Raw genomic sequence first — 16,312 nt, forward strand, 5'->3', positions numbered from 1 at the left:
TGGAAATAGCTGTGTAGACATTATATTGTGTTGCTCAATAAAAGACTGTTGCATGGATAGATGGTTCAACAAATTAACAAATCTTTCTGTCAATTAACACTAATACTGAGGTTTCTGCCTCAGGAGTTGAGGGCAGGCAGAAATTCTTCCCTGCCATAAGAAGAAAGCAGAAAGGAGGAGAGCAGTCAAATATAGTTGAAAACTTAGGAAAACATAATACTGGGTATGTTCCTCCATTTTAATGTGACTTTGGCCACTTCTTTCCAAGCTTCCTTCACCACCCTACCCTGATCCTTTACCTGAAATATCTGTTTCTTTCTTTAAATCACCTGTAACTCTGCTGGCAAAGAAACTAAACTGGTACTCAAGTGAAATCATAACCCAAGTGCACATGGGATTAGCCAGCCACCAGTTCCAGGCCACTGGTTGCTACAGTTTGCAGGTGCAGTAGCTTTGCACTTGGCATTTCTGCAGGAATGGAAACGGTGAGCATTATGTTTTTAGAATGTTGTATTGTTGGCAAAGTTTTCCACTTGTACTCTCTTTTATAATACATCTATTTCTAAGTGAATGGAATGTTCCTGTGATAATTTGGCCAGAAGGGAGGGAAATTTAACTCAGGGACTGAAATGCACTTAGTAGTGGTGAAAGAGACTAACAAAAGTGAACAAATAATCCAAATCCAAAGAAAATACTTTATACTTTTTGTTAAAAGGTTCTTAAAAACGGGCCGGCCCGGTGGCGCACTGGATAAGTGCACCGCTTGGGAAGCTCGGTGGCGCTCCCGCCCGAGGGTTCGGATCCCACGTACAGACCGGTTCCCGCTCACTGGCTGAGCGAGGCGCGGGAGCAACACCGAGGGTTGCAATCCCGTTGCCGGTCCGGGCCCGGTCCGGTACGGGGGCAACACTGAGGGTTGCGATCCGTTGCCGGACATGGAAAAAGATAAAAGACAAAAAAAAAAAAAATGTTCTTAAAAACACATAAGCAAAAAAGCATTCTCACTACAGATTAAAGAGCACTGCACTCGGAGCCAGAAGACCTGGGTTTGAGTCTTCTTGGCTTTGCCACTTGTTAGTTGAGAGACCTTGGGCAAGTCACATCTCTGCTCCCAATGTCTTCATATGCTCAAAACGAGGAGACTTAGCTGGTGGTTGAAACCCAAGGTCCTTCTCAAAGCTACTGCCTTGTGATTAGCTTTGCAGAAAAGTTCAAAATATCCCCCAAGGCCTCTAAATTTGTCTTGGCTTCTCTGTTCTATTAACCACACAGATGATTTCTCTCTGTTCTCCCTAGGTTTCTCACATTCTTAAGTGTTCTCTTGGATCACAAGTAGCCAGCCCACCGCAAAAACACTTTGTTCCTTCTTGATTTGGGATCCTCAGGGCAGTCTAACCAGAGGCAATAGAAAGGACAGGTGGGGCTTGTTATACTCATTTGAGGTGCCTGGGTGGATTTTCCCCACTCTGGCAAGCAGCCCTTTTTAGGATTGCTCCAGGAGAGTTCTTGGCAACCATGAATGTGCTAAAACTTGCGTAAAATTATGGTCATAGCTCAAAATCTGGAAAGTACCTGATGCTTTAAATTGTTCTTAAGAATTCTGACAATTAAAGTAGCTACAACATTTTAAAAACTCATCTTTTTACTTAACTTGATATTTCCTTGGAAATATGCCAATCAGCCAATGTATAATTACTAATTGCTTTTCATATTTGAATTTGATTTTTAACATTTTAAATAATTATATGAAGTGTCATAAAATACCCAATCTCAGAAAGGCTTCCTAAATTCTACTTTGCCTATTTTTAATGTTACTTTTTTTTCTTAAAGCCAAGGACAAAGATTCAAATCGGTCAAATTTCTGATATACTAAAACCTTACACTTCAAATTTCTGGGAAGACTAGTATTTTATGGCCAAAAACTTGATAACCATATTTATTATAAAGAGGTGAACTAATTAAAAATATGACTGAAGATCATCTACATTAATCATACAATATCTTATAGGAGCAATCTCCAGATCCATTTTGTAACATACAGTGGGGAAAGAAACTAGATCACCCTGGAATGTTGATTAACATTTATGGTCTTTGTAAAATTTGCATTTTGTGCATTTAAACCCAGGAAAGATCTAATGGCTTCAGCAATGAGGGGTTATCCAGAGAATCTGGTTGATATACTAAGCAAACAGTTATCTTGATGGAGAAGGTTCTGGGTAGCTCTGGGCCATCTTCTAAGCCATGGTGAATAAGGAGTGGCTGGCAGGAGACCCTAAATTCTAAATTACTTCTAGTCTAGTATATAACAAAAAAATTTAAGCTCACGTAAATGGACTCTGTTCCATAGCCTGAAGGAAATGAGAACAAGGCCCAAATATATTAAAGGATAAAAAAAGACATTTAAGATGAATAATTTATGCGATTTAGGGAGGGCTTGGTCATCAGGAGACAAAAATAGCCAACAGATCCATCCATGCGTGCAACAGTCATATTGAGCAATACTGTATAAAGAAACCAAAGATGAGTAAAGATGTGGTTTCTGCCAGCTTATGAGAAGGTCACAGTCTAACTGGCTAGATGGTCACACATTTAATACAAGACAAAGTGAAGAGAAAAACAGGTGCCAAGAGGAGGGGATGAATATTAGTTCCCCCGAGGAGTTTCACTCAAGGGCTTATGTGAGTGCCTGTGGGAGAGGTGACCTCAGAGCTGCATAGTAGACTTTCCTCCCTCCTCAAAACTGAATTACAATGCTCCTCCTATATGCTCCCATTACATCCTATACTTATCATTGTATTCCTACTATCTTAGCATAATGCTTAACATTAATAGATGCTCAATAAATATTTGTTGAATGAATGAATCAACAGTACTTAATTTCTCTAAACCTCATTTTCCTCTTCTATAAAACGGGAACAATATCACTCCATATAGGTTCATGTAAGGATTAAAGGCAACAACATATGTAAAATACTTACATAGCACAGTGCCTGGAACATAAGTACTCAATAAATATCAGCTCTTATTAATATCAGATATTGTTATCTCAATTTTTACAGATGAGAAAATGGAGGCTTAAATAACCTCATAAATTAATCCATGATCAACGGACAATACGTTTAGAAGACAGACTTCAAACCTGTATCTGCTTGAATCCAAAACTCAAGCTCATACCATGTAGTTTCCAAAATCAGTTTTAATACATAGAAATACTTAGGGTCAGAAATGACTTCTAGGAGCTGTAATTAATGGAAGGGGACCCCCTACCTAGACTAATGGCTAGTCTTATTAACTCTGTCGAAGAGTGAGACCAGGTCACTTTCACAGCTAACACAGTCTATAGATTTAGTTCACAGACTTTTAAGTCTTTGTAGTGCATTTAAAAAATATGATTTTTGAGATATAACTCATATACCATGAAATCTACCCATTTAAAGTATATAATTCAATGGTTTTGTTACATTCATAGAATTATAAAACCATCAACCAAATCTGTTTAGAATATTTTCATCAATCCTCAAAGAAACCCTGGACCCATTTAGCAGTCACTTCCTATTACCCTCCAACTCCCAGCTCTAGGCAACCAACTAATTTACTTTTTGCCTCCATAGATTTGCTAATTCTGGGCGTTTCATATAAATGGAATGGTAGAATACGTGGCCTTTTGTTACTGGCTTTTCTCACATAGCATAATGTTTTCAAGGTTCATTTATGTTATAGCATGTACTTCATTCCTTCTTATTGTGGAATAATATTCCCTTGGGTGGGGATATTTCTATGAGTAGATCACATTTTATTTATCCATTTATCAATTGATAGACATTGGGTTCTTTCCACTTTTTGGCTATTATGAATACTGCTACTATAAACATTTGAGTATAAGCTTTTTTGTGTATGTATGATTTCATTCCCTTGGGTCCATACCTAGGAGTAGAATTGCTGGGTTATGTGGTAAACCTGTGTTTAACCTTTTGAGGAACCATCAGAATGCTCCCCAAAGCAGCTGCACCATTCTGTACCACATTTCAAGAGTTGCACAAAAAAAGAATGGCTATTTGGTGTGAATGTTGGTGTGAATCCTCTCAGAATCCTTAGTAATAAGGTGATTCTTTAAGTTTAGAAACTGTAAATTGGGGAAACATAGGGGTTTTTTTTTCTTTAGCTGTGATTGCTGCAGAAGACTGAGGTATGGGCTCCTTGAGGGGAGGGTTTTGAGTCCTTTTTACTGCTATATATTCCAGGGCATAGACTAGTGACCAATAGTAAGCCTCAAATATTTGTTGAATGAATGGTTCCAAAAAGTTACTGTGCAGTAAATATTTAACTTTGCCCCAAAAGAGGTCTGGTGTTCACCCTCAGCTCCTTGGAGGTGAACTCTAAGCCTTTGTAAAGTCATGACCAATAAGAATGTCTCTGGGCCGGCCCGGTGGCGCACTGGATAGTGCGCCGCTTGGGAAGCGCGGCAGCGCTCCCGCCTGAGGGTTCGGATCCCACGTACAGACTGGTTCCCGCTCACTGGCTGAGCGAGGCGCGGGAGCAACACCGAGGGTTGTGATCCCGTTGCCGGTCCCCGGTCCGGTACGGGGGCAACACTGAGGGTTGCGATCCGTCTAAGCACTGTCCACACAACTCTTTTGGGAGAGGACAACTGGATGCTCTCTAAGCACTGTCCACACAACTCTTTTGGGAGAGGACAACTGGATGCTCTCTAAGCACTGTCCACACAACTCTTTTGGGAGAGGACAACTGGATGCTCTCTAAGCACTGTCCACACAACTCTTTTGGGAGAGGACAACTGGATGCTCTCTAAGCACTGTCCACACAACTCTTTTGGGAGAGGACAACTGGATGCTCTCTAAGCACTGTCCACACAACTCTTTTGGGAGAGGACAACTGGATGCTCTCTAAGCACTGTCCACACAACTCTTTTGGGAGAGGACAACTGGATGCTCTCTAAGCACTGTCCACACAACTCTTTTGGGAGAGGACAACTGGATGCTCTCTAAGCACTGTCCACACAACTCTTTTGGGAGAGGACAACTGGATGCTCTCTAAGCACTGTCCACACAACTCTTTTGGGAGAGGACAACTGGATGCTCTTATGGAAGCTATAGAAACTCTCTCACCTCTCACACTCAATATCGAGATAGGAAAAAAAAAAATCTTAATATAGCAGAGGAATCCTGTCCATGAATAGAGATGACACCTGAATAAACAAAGGATCCAACTGATGTAGTGAGAAGGGAATATTATGAGATAAATGTGTCTATGGAATGTCACTTTCTGTATCCCTTAGTTAACTAGAGAGGACACCTCAAGGAACTTCAAAACACTATACAGTAATTTGACTTTAGTTTTCTAAAAGAGACAAACATTTAAATTTACATGTTATCTAAGTAGCACATGGTCACAGAAAACGTTAACCCAACTTCAAAACACTATACAGTAATTTGACTTTAGTTTTCTAAAAGAGACAAACATTTAAATTTACGTGTTATCTAAGTAGCACATGGTCACAGAAAACGTTAACCCAACGTATTTTTTGCAACGGGATCGCAACCCTCGGTGTTGCCCCCGCGCCTCGCTCAGCCAGTGAGCGGGAACCGGTCTGTATGTGGGATCCGAACCCTCGGGTGCGCCACCACCGCGCCTCGCTCAGCCAGTGAGTGGGAACCGGTCTGTATGTGGGATCCGAACCCTCGGGTGCGCCACCGGGCCGGCCCTAACCCAATGTATTTTTAATCATACATAAATAACCAGTGACTATATAAACTTGATGGAAACAAATTTTTATATCAAACAGTTAAGAGAGAAGAAGAAAGGATACAAATTCACTGAGTAAACATTATATAGCAGATGTATATACATTATTTTCTCATCCCCCATTATTTCCCTAAATAAATTTCTGATGCTTCTGCTATGTTCTACACCCCAATGAATAGTAGCAGCAAACTTTTTGCAAACTACAATCCTGGGTATTATCTTCAATTCTTAATTTTTTCTCTCACACTACAGTTAACCAATTACCTAGTCTATGGATTTTATCTCCCCATTCATTCTCAAATCTCTACTTTTCTCTTCATCCCACCACCAATTTTACCCCCTTTCCATCTATAGGCCTCATTGCAATTAGAGTACTCTTGTTAAAATACATATCTCACCTTATCTTTCATCTGCTTGGACAATTTCATTGGTACCATTTTGCCCTCAATATAACAAAATCTCAACCTTCTTAATATAACTTACATATCTCTTCATGGCATAATTAGGTTTTTTTCCTGAGCATTCCCTGACTCCATGTCTTGATTAAACACCCCTCCTATTCACTGCAGTGTACATTTTTCCCACTGTGGCTCCTACACAGTATTCAAAAATGTATTTGTGTGAGTCTGTGTGTGTGTGTGCGCGTGCACGCATGCATGCATACACATATATATACATAAGTATGTGTGTGTATATTTTTTAACTATGTACAAATAAATAGGGATGAATGCTGTTATGGCTTGAATTGTGTCTCTCTAAAAGGTATGTTTAAGTAGTAAACCCTGGTATCTGTGAGTATGACTTTATTTGGAAATAAGGTCTTTGCAGTTGTAATCAAGTTAAGATGAGGTCATACTTGATTTGGATGAGCCCTAATCTAATATCACTTGTGTCCTTATCAGAAGAAAAAAGAGAAACCCAGAGGAGAATGTCATGCAAAGACACAGGGACACACAGACAGGGGAAATGGCCATGTGAAGATGGAGGGAGAGATTAGAGTTATGCTGCCACAAGCCAAAAAATGCCTGGGGCTACCAGAAGGTAAAGAGGCAAGACAGGATCCTCCCCTACAGGCTTTGGAGGGAGCATGGCTCTGCCAACACTTTGGTTTTAAGCTTACTGCCTCCAGAACTGTGGGAACATAAATTTCTGCTGTCTTAAGTCACCCAATGTGTGATATTTGTTATGGCAGCCTAGGAAACTAACATTGATTTGGTGCCAACAGTGGGGTGCTACTGTAACAAATACCTAAAAAATGCAGGAGAAGTTTTAGAATTGGATAATGAATAGAGATTGGAAAAATTTTGAGGCGCTTCATAGAAACAATCTAGATTAAAGAGATGGTTAATAGAAATACAGATGTTTCCTTAGTCCATTTGTGCTGCTATAACAAATACTTTAGACTGGGTAATTTAAAAAGAACATAAATTTATTTTTCTCAAAGTTCTGGAGGCTGGGAAGTCAAGATGACAGCATCTTGTGAGGGCCTTTTTGCTGTGTCATGCCATGGCAGAGGTGAAATTGCAAGAGAATGAGAGAGAGAGAGAGAGAGAGAAAGAGAATTTTCCCTCTTCCTCCTTTTTGCAAGTTCTGGAGGCTGGGAAGTCAAGATGACAGCATCTTGTGAGGGCCTTTTTGCTGTGTCATCCCATGGCAGAGGTGAAATTGCAAGAGAATGAGAGAGAGAGAGAGAGAGAGAGAAAGAGAATTTTCCCTCTTCCTCCTTTTTGTGTTTTTGTTCCATCTGGGCCCCTGGCTGTTTGGATGGTGTCCGCCCACATTGAAGGTGGATCTTCCCCACTCAGTCCACTGACTCTCATGCCAATCTCCTGCAAAAATACCCTCTCAGACACATCCAGAACTCAAGAAACAATGCTTAACCAGCCATCTAGCCATTTTTCAGACTAGTCAAGTTGACACTTAAAAGTAACCATTCACAGACATTAAAGGCAATTCTTGGGAGGCCTTAGAATGAAATGATGGACATGTTACTCGACACTGAAGTAAAGATAATCCAGGTTGTAAAGTGGCAGAGAACTTGGCTGAAGTATGTTTTGACAGTGAGTGGAAAGTAAAACTTGTAGGAACAAACTTGGATATTTAGCTGAGTAGATTTCCAAGCGAAGTGTGGAAGTACAGCCTGGTTTCTCCTTGCTACTTGACAGTAAAATGTGAGAGGAAAGAGATTAATTGAAGGATAAAGTGTTAAGCAAAAAGTTATTAGCAGTTGATGATTTAAAAATGTTTTAGCTTATCCAGATAGCGTACTCTGGTAAGAAGGCTAAGGGAGTGGCTATTAGGCATGTGACTCATGGATTCAGTCGACCATCTCAGAAGGAGCTAGGAATAGCTATGTAGGTTATCCAGGAAAGATCTGTAGAGGACCCCCTTTTCTGATGGCTTGGACCCCCATGAATTGCATGGACACTGACATAATTTCTGAGAATTTTATACCAGCAGAAATGCTGCCAGCTTGGACTAAACGGACAGAGATGGGACAAAATTAAAGAAGAAGGGCTCTGAGAGCAGAGCCATGGATGTAGAGGCCTGGGCTGACTGAACCTCTTTGTGGGCTGAGAGGGCAGGGCTGCCTCCCTGGCAGGCACAGAGGACAGAGGATAAAGCCACAAGGATTATTCTCAGGTCTTGAAATCTAGGAGAATTTGCCCTAATGGGTTTCAGACATGCCTGGGAACTACGACCCCCTTTTTTCTTCCTATTTGTCCTCTGCCTATCCAAGCATTGTATTTTGGAAGCAGATAACTTGTTTTCTGGTTTCACAGGACCACAGATGGAGAGGAATGGTGTCCCAGGGTGGACCATGCTCATCCCACCTATAACTGATTTTGATTTAGATGATGAAATCTGGGGCTTTTTGAGTTGCGAATAGATGATATTTTGAAGTTAGAGTTGATACCAGCATGGTTTAAAACTTTTGGGACTGTTGAGATCAGGTGAATATTTTGCACATAGGAAGGGCATAACTTTGGAGAGCCAGAGGGCAGGTTGTTATGGGTTGAATTGTGTCCCCCCAAAAGAGAGGTTCAAGTCAAAACCTCTGATACCTGTGAGTGTGACCTTATTTGGAAACAGGGTCTTTGCAGATGTAATCAAGTTAAGATAAGGTCATAGTTCATTAGAGTGGACTATAATCCAATACAACTGTTGTCCTTATAAAAAGATGTGAAGACACATACATAGACGGAGAACACCACGTGGCAACAGAGGCAGAGACTGGAGTGACACAATTGCAAGCCAAGGAATACCAAGAATTGATGGCCACTATCAGAAACTAGGAAGAGGCAATGAAGCATTCTACCTAGAGCCTCAGGGGAAGCATGGCTCTGATGACACTTGGATTTTGGACTTGTGACCTTCAGAACTGAGAGAGAATAAACTTCTGTTGTTTTAAGCCGCCCAGTAAAGAAGTCCACCTTGTAAAGAAATTTGATCTTTTTTTAACCTGAAGGAAGAAAGAGCACTATTGAAATGATTCAAGCAGATGAGAAATGAAGTCAAATCTGCATTTTAGAAAGAGTACCCATTTGCAGTCAGGGAAATGTAGCACAGTGACTACAGTTTCCTTTCCTGTATATTGTCATAGCTCCCCTCGGAGTATAAATTCAGGGAGGGCAGGGACTGGGTTTTTTCCGCATCCATTCATATATTTCTAGTATCTAGCACACTGTTAATTCCTAAGTAAAAATTAGTTAAATGAATAATAATAATAAAAAAAAAACCAAATGACTGAATTTTTTACAATAACCCTACACATGTATCATCCTGAGGAAAAATATCTTACTCAACTTTGTATCCTTAGTACCCAACATATATTGAAAGAACAAATAAACAAGACTCAGAAACTAACTAAATTCAACTAGTAAGTAGTCGTTAGTTTTATCTTTACTATATCAAAGGGGAGAAAAAGAAAGACTATGCATTAAATATTGTAAACAACACCACGCTTCCATGTGAAATTAGATTACAAAACACAAGAAAAAATGGCCAACCCCTTGTTTCTTACATCACCATCTTTGGAATAAGTGGTAGACATTTAATAGTAGTGACTTAGGTCACATACAGATATGGAGAAATAATCATTCCATTTAATTCATTTCAAACTACTCACCACAGGAATTATTAACAACAAAAAGAACTTTTTGTTAGCAGTATGGTTCATTCTAATGTTGCCAGAGTAAAGTATAGACATCAAAACTCCATGATCCAATTTATTGCTTATTTCTGTACAGTATTATTCATTTTAAAACAATATTATATGAGTCATTATTGAAAGGAATTCTCCTTTTCCTCTTTGAAATGCTTTATTTTCTGAAATAGCAACAAGCAATGTTATAAATATGCAGATTCATTATAAAAGGATTTGTTTATAATCACACTTTTGATGTACATATATTAGGTATCATCTGGTGAATTCCATTAATTATGAAGATAAAGCACACTTTTCTCTATTTGCTTTCAAAACAACCTCAAAATTATTTTTAACAATAGCACGTGTTCAATCTGTGAATTTATGCTACTCTTTATATATATATATATATGTATTTAGAACAGAAACTGGCTTTGTGCTTTACAACAATATAAATGGGGTAATTTGGATAATGAAAATAAATGAATAGCAGCATTACTAATAGAGCTGATCCTATTTGTGATGGTTCATTAACTCTGTACAGGATGCAATTCACTGCCCTGGATCAGGAGTTCATAATGGCACAACATGGAGCTATTAGCAAAAGATGGTTGCAATAGAAAATTAACAGAAGGTCTGTTCATTCATTGGGAAGTTAGTATCACCTTTTGTATGTGTAACCGTATTAAACCATGCACTCAGAAAAGCCTACGGAGGAAAAAGACAAAGAAAAGAAGTAACTTGGGTACTACAAAATACCAATAGCTAGTGTTTATCAAGCTTATAGTAAGCACTTTAAATGCATTTGATTATTTCACCTCACTGCAATCCTATCAGGTAGATAGAATTATTATCCTCATTTTGCAGATGATAAAACTGAGACTTAGGAACTTGCACAAAGTCACGCATCAATGAATGGTGGAGCTTAGATTCCAACCCAGGCAGTATGACTCCAGAGCCTCTGTCCTTAACTATTCATACTATGGCAAATTGCCTCCCTAGTTCTGCCTTATCTCCAACTTAGCTAGTCTAGAATGACAATAAACAAATAAAAATGCCAGTGTTTCTCAGTCTGAGATGCAAGGTAAGGAGAAACACCAACAAACACCATGATCCCCTAAGGATGATCATCAGATTCTAGGAGGGCGGGAGAGAAGGAAAGGGGAGAATGTGGTCTGAAATGTATACTGACTCAACCTGTTGTTTTCATAATATCAATGACAGAATTAAAGCTGGACAAAATCTCGGCCTGTGGGATGTGATGAAGAAATAACAGAGGGAGCATAGTTAGAAAATGCTGGTAACATGTGCTCTGACATCTAGTCTGCCATTAACTGTCAGTAAGATCCAGGGAAAATCGCACAACCTAGTACAGCGATGTTTCTCAGGGCTGGACTAGATGATCTCAAAGGCAGTGCTTTCCAAATGCTGGTCTGTGAAGCACTGTCAGTGACAATTTCTATGCTCTGGAGAAAAAAGGAGAAAATAAGTACACAGTACTAACTTCTTCATAAGGCAAACTATATTCAAGTTAAAGAACTATCCTTTATTCTGAAATTAGGTTCTTCCTACTTTCTCATTACTAGCATTTAAATTATGAAATGATGATGGTGAAAGTACTTTGTAAAAGGTCTCTTTTTGTTTTTCTGATGTTCTTACCTCACCAATTAAGAAGCTGATCACTTTATCTCACTCTGTAAACTTTTTTGAAATGTCACAGGGTAATAAAATCCCATACAGGGAACCACTACTTTAATGCATTTTCCAACTCAAAATTTTCAGGGTCTTCTACATTTCTACATGAATTATCTGACTTGATGCCTTATGGTCTGAGACAATCCCCACAGATTGAAAAATAGAACTTAGGGAGGTTAAATGACTAGACCAAGATCACACAGTTCATTAAGTAGAGGTAGATTCCAACTCATGTCTTTTGATTTTAAATTCTGTCTGCTTTCCAATCTATAAATGATTCATGAATCTGGCCATACAGTAGAATCATAAATAGAGTATTTTAAATAGTTTATGAGTTATATCTGCCTAGACTCAAAAATGTTTGAAGCAGCTTACAAAAAAAAAATTATCATAGGACAAAAATAAGGCCAGAGAAAAAGCTAAGAATCCTCAACAAATGGAGTAGAAAAGGAAGACATGGGAAAAATACAGGAAACTAGGAGAAGCTGTTTATAAAAACTACACATTTAATTTAGCATTAAGTCTGTGTCTTAGAAAACATGAAAATCAGGCTTTTTCTGAACTTTTCTTGCCAATGACTGAAAATACTAATCACGTATATACAGATGCAACCTAAATAAAGAATGTTTTTGAAGTAGGATGGAATTTATACATTTATACTCTTTTTGAGGTAGTATTGAGTGCTCCAATTGCCAATGACTGAAAATACTAATCACGTATATACAGATGCAACCTAAATAAAGAATGTTTTCGAAGTAGGATGGAATTTATACATTTATACTCTTTTTGAGGTAGTATTGAGTGCTCCAACTTTTCTTTTGGTGACTAATTTCACTCTTGTCTTTCTGAAAGTATACATGCTGCATTTAAGTATGCCATATTTATTCCTCTACCACCTTGCTATCTTCTGTTCTTCCATTTGTTTTATAAAAGTCAAGTAGGTTTTAATTATGAAGACACAGGCCATGACGGTAGTAGTAGACAGGATCCAAAACAGAACTGTGGTTATTAGAGGGGAGAAAGGGGGAAGAAGAGGGAGCCAGTGAGAAATTGGTTAATGGACATAAAGAATGATTACGTTTTGTAATGATGAATATGCTAATTATCATTTGATCATCACATACTGTACACAGGTATTGATAATCAACTCTGTACCCCACAAATATGTATAATTGATTGTTTCCATAAAAAAATTATATCCCTTCCAAATCCATCTTAAGTTGCACTTTTTGCTTCCCTGAGCATGAGTAATTTGATTTATTGCTTTCTACTCTCTGCCCTAGTTATAACCAACATGAAAACTCCTCCCTGGTTTTACACTCAGTTTCCTCCGTGTCTGCCGCCCCTGCCCTGGCCCATGCTCACGCTGGTCTCATTTCAGTTGCTAAAACAGCCTCCACTCTGGCCGGCCTCTGCCTCCAGAGCCTTCTGCTACAGGCCTCCCATAACTGCAGCTCTAATAATCTTTGTAAATCAGAGCTCTGAGGATGTCTTTTCATCACTAAAAGTCTTTCTTGGCCACCCACTAATCTAACTTGGTCCTGTTTGCCATTCAAGCCTCCTTGAACTACCTTTCTTCTCTTACTGTGTACCTGGGGCTTACCCTGCTCTCTAGCCAAACCAAATTACTTGTTAGTGCTTAAATGCAGTCAATTACCTTTACCATACGATTGCCTCTAACAAGACATATAAAGAAAATAATAATCAGTCATAATTTCTATTTATTAGTCATAAGTCTTTTCAAATGTATTATATTTGCCCCCAAATCTAACAAGGCACACTCATAAGAATGTAAGTTAAGGAGGCATGTTAATACTTGTAACCTAAAGTTCAGCACTATCATTCCATATTTACTGTACGTAAAATTTATCCTTTAGCTGCTGAGATAGGATTCTCTTTCAGTTGCCAAGGTACATGAGGCCAGCTGGCAGGATTAGTCTAGGGAAAAAACATGCCACATTGAACTCCCATGTAACTGAAACGAATGAAACCTAATTTGCTAACCTTTCTTATTTATTTTGGTTCATTCGACAGTGTAATGGAGTAGAAACAACATGAGACCGAATATCAGGAGACCTGGATTTAGTCCCATTTCTGCCATGACCAACCATATAACTTCTAGAAGATCACACAAATGTTCTGGTCCTCAGTTTTTTATTTATAAAATGGGACTTTTTCTTGCTTGACTCAAACAGTATACACACACATAATAAATTATTACTCTTTGATTTGCCATCTCCTACAACACAGCCCCTTTTCTATATCTATTTACTTTTCAATTCTCTATTACTCCCAAAGCTTTTGTAGATTCCATAATTCCATTTCAACAGCACTGAGAGTTTTAGAGGAGGAAGTAAATACCAAATATCGCAAATGATGTTCAAATATATTGCTTTTTAGGATAATGATTGGATAACCTCTAAGGCCCCTTCTAGCTTTAAAATTCTATATTCATATTTATATCTGAAATTCATATATCTCTTGTATAAAAAGGAACCTTCAGATATGTATACGTCATCTCCACTCTCCTATCTGATAAATACTTGGACATGCCAGTGTCCCTCATGATTCTAAAACTTACGAAGGAAGACAAACTAAAGTATGTCTGTTTTTCTCCTATATACATAAAACCTTGCCTGACATCTCACATCCCCTGTAGTAATTTATATTAGTTTTTCCTTTCACATCTGATATAGATTTAAGTTTTAAATAAACATGAATTTAAAACAACAAATTACTGAAACATATTTTATATTTATCTTACATTACTCATGATATTACAGACTCTGGAGAGAAAAAATTTCAACCAATATGGTCTTGGGAAAGGTAAATATTCTCAAAACGTCTACTTTGTGAAATAGAAAAGTATATAGTCAAGAGTAGCAAACAGGAAAATACAGCAACTGCTTGCTCCGAAAACTAGGTTGGTCATTCTAATCAAAAAAGTGGACCTTGAAATAAAGATGGCAAATACATGGCAAACATACTATATCTTCCTCACCGAACTAATTCTCTACCCAAAGGAGACATCGATGAATTCATACCAGAAATCAAACCTCTTTGCTATCCTGTTTTATCCCTGGCTGAAATCCAACCTAGCTGACACTGCCATGTCTTTCTCTACAGACACTGCCATGCCTTTCTCTACAGTTTGTCTGAATTTTCAATACATTGGGAGTTACAGAAAAAAGTGACAAGTTCTCCTAGTTTACTTGGGAATTTTACAGTCAGTCTCACCTGGGTTATCCTGAAGTAAGTAAAAGAAAATCAATGCCTCTAAATTCACACACATATACACACACACGTACATTTCAGGGATAACCAAGCTAGAGGTAATTTCAAAGTCTAGTACATGATACATAATATTCAAGAATATTTATTATCCTGAAGTAAGTAAAAGAAAATCAATGCCTCTAAATTCACACACATATACACACACACACGTACATTTCAGGGATAACCAAGCTAGAGGTAATTTCAAAGTCTAGTACATGATACATAATATTCAAGAATATTTTTTCTTCCTTTTTCAAGAGACACTCAAATTACTTTTCACTGAAATTAAACCTCAATTTTTAAATTTGTCACCATTTGTAAAGTCTAGAAAGGGTAACAATGAGTGATTCATATAGTGGGACTCTGCAAAAACTATTTCTACAAAGACACTAAAACCTTCTGGACAAATTGAATGGAAAGAAATCAGCACTTACTTGGCATAAACCACTGATGCACATATCCAAAGATTCTGTATAGCATCGAGTACCATCTAAGACCTTAGGTGCTAGTTCCACAACCAGGGCTGTTCCTTTGGCTTGGCACTTGAGTGAACACGGGTTGTCAGGGTCGTTAGACACAGGAAGCCATTCATAAAACTGGCCGTGATGCTTGACGTCATTATGAGCTGAGCATTGCTGAGCTCGGAAGTCACCTGCTTCTGGTGGGCAGTCCTGGAAAAGAAAGCAGGAGGGACAAACACAGGTTAAGAGTACAGCCCCAAATAGAAAACTGGAGCAGCTATGTGGTTTGTCAAGGTCTTAGAAAATGAAGCAAATGTCCTGGTCAATTCAATGGAACCTACCATATCACCTTAGAGGTTTTATAATTATTTGGCCCTCAAAATGTAGAAATCTGAGCAAGTAATCACCAAGGAAATACACTTTCTGATTGAAGTTAAATGAGGAAGTAACCAGCTTGAAATAGATCTTCTGATTGATATTAGCTGGGAAAGTAACCACCTTGAACTATATTTTCTGAAAGATGTTGATTGGTCTGTGAATTCCTCCACATTGTGATATCATTTTGATTTTCTTAAGTAGAACATAGTAAAGTCAGAGGGTTAGTTGAAAGCATCTCTGTCCCTTTCAGTTCTGATACTGAGAGCTATGACAATTCTTTATTTTAATAACCAGCAGCAAAAAGTTATGATAATTTTATTCAAAAAATGTTTTTGGGGGCTGTTTGCGGATTTTTTTTTTTTAGGACTTCAGTTGCACACTACCTAGAATTAAACATGGGGAACAAAAAAGAGAAAATTTCATTTATATGTGAATTAAGGCTGCACAGGGTAGCTGCAATGCAGTGGGTGTCTTTGAGCCCATGTTTCCCAGTGTTTGGAACAGAGGCAATAATGCTACTCAGCTCTCAATGCTGATGTGAGAAGTTCATGAGCTTATGCCAGCCAAATACTGGCACAAGGAAAATACTTAG

The 16,312-nt window shown here is 38.4% G+C and overlaps 1 protein-coding gene across 3 annotated transcripts in view; it reads right to left on the reverse strand.

Annotated features, from left to right (window-relative positions):
• Positions 1-16,312, reverse strand: part of LOC103595786 (ADAMTS-like protein 1) — a 211,985-nt gene that overhangs the window by 83,721 nt on the left and 111,952 nt on the right. For all 3 annotated transcript variants that reach the window (XM_008579263.1, XM_008579265.1, XM_008579266.1), the window contains exon 4: positions 15,316-15,552. In XM_008579263.1, coding sequence (XP_008577485.1) covers positions 15,316-15,552 — 237 coding nt within the window. The remainder of the gene's footprint in view (positions 1-15,315; positions 15,553-16,312) is intronic.

The sequence above is a fragment of the Galeopterus variegatus genome, unplaced genomic scaffold (assembly GCF_000696425.1).
Source record: "Galeopterus variegatus unplaced genomic scaffold, G_variegatus-3.0.2 Scaffold1845, whole genome shotgun sequence".
NCBI lineage: Eukaryota > Metazoa > Chordata > Mammalia > Dermoptera > Cynocephalidae > Galeopterus > Galeopterus variegatus.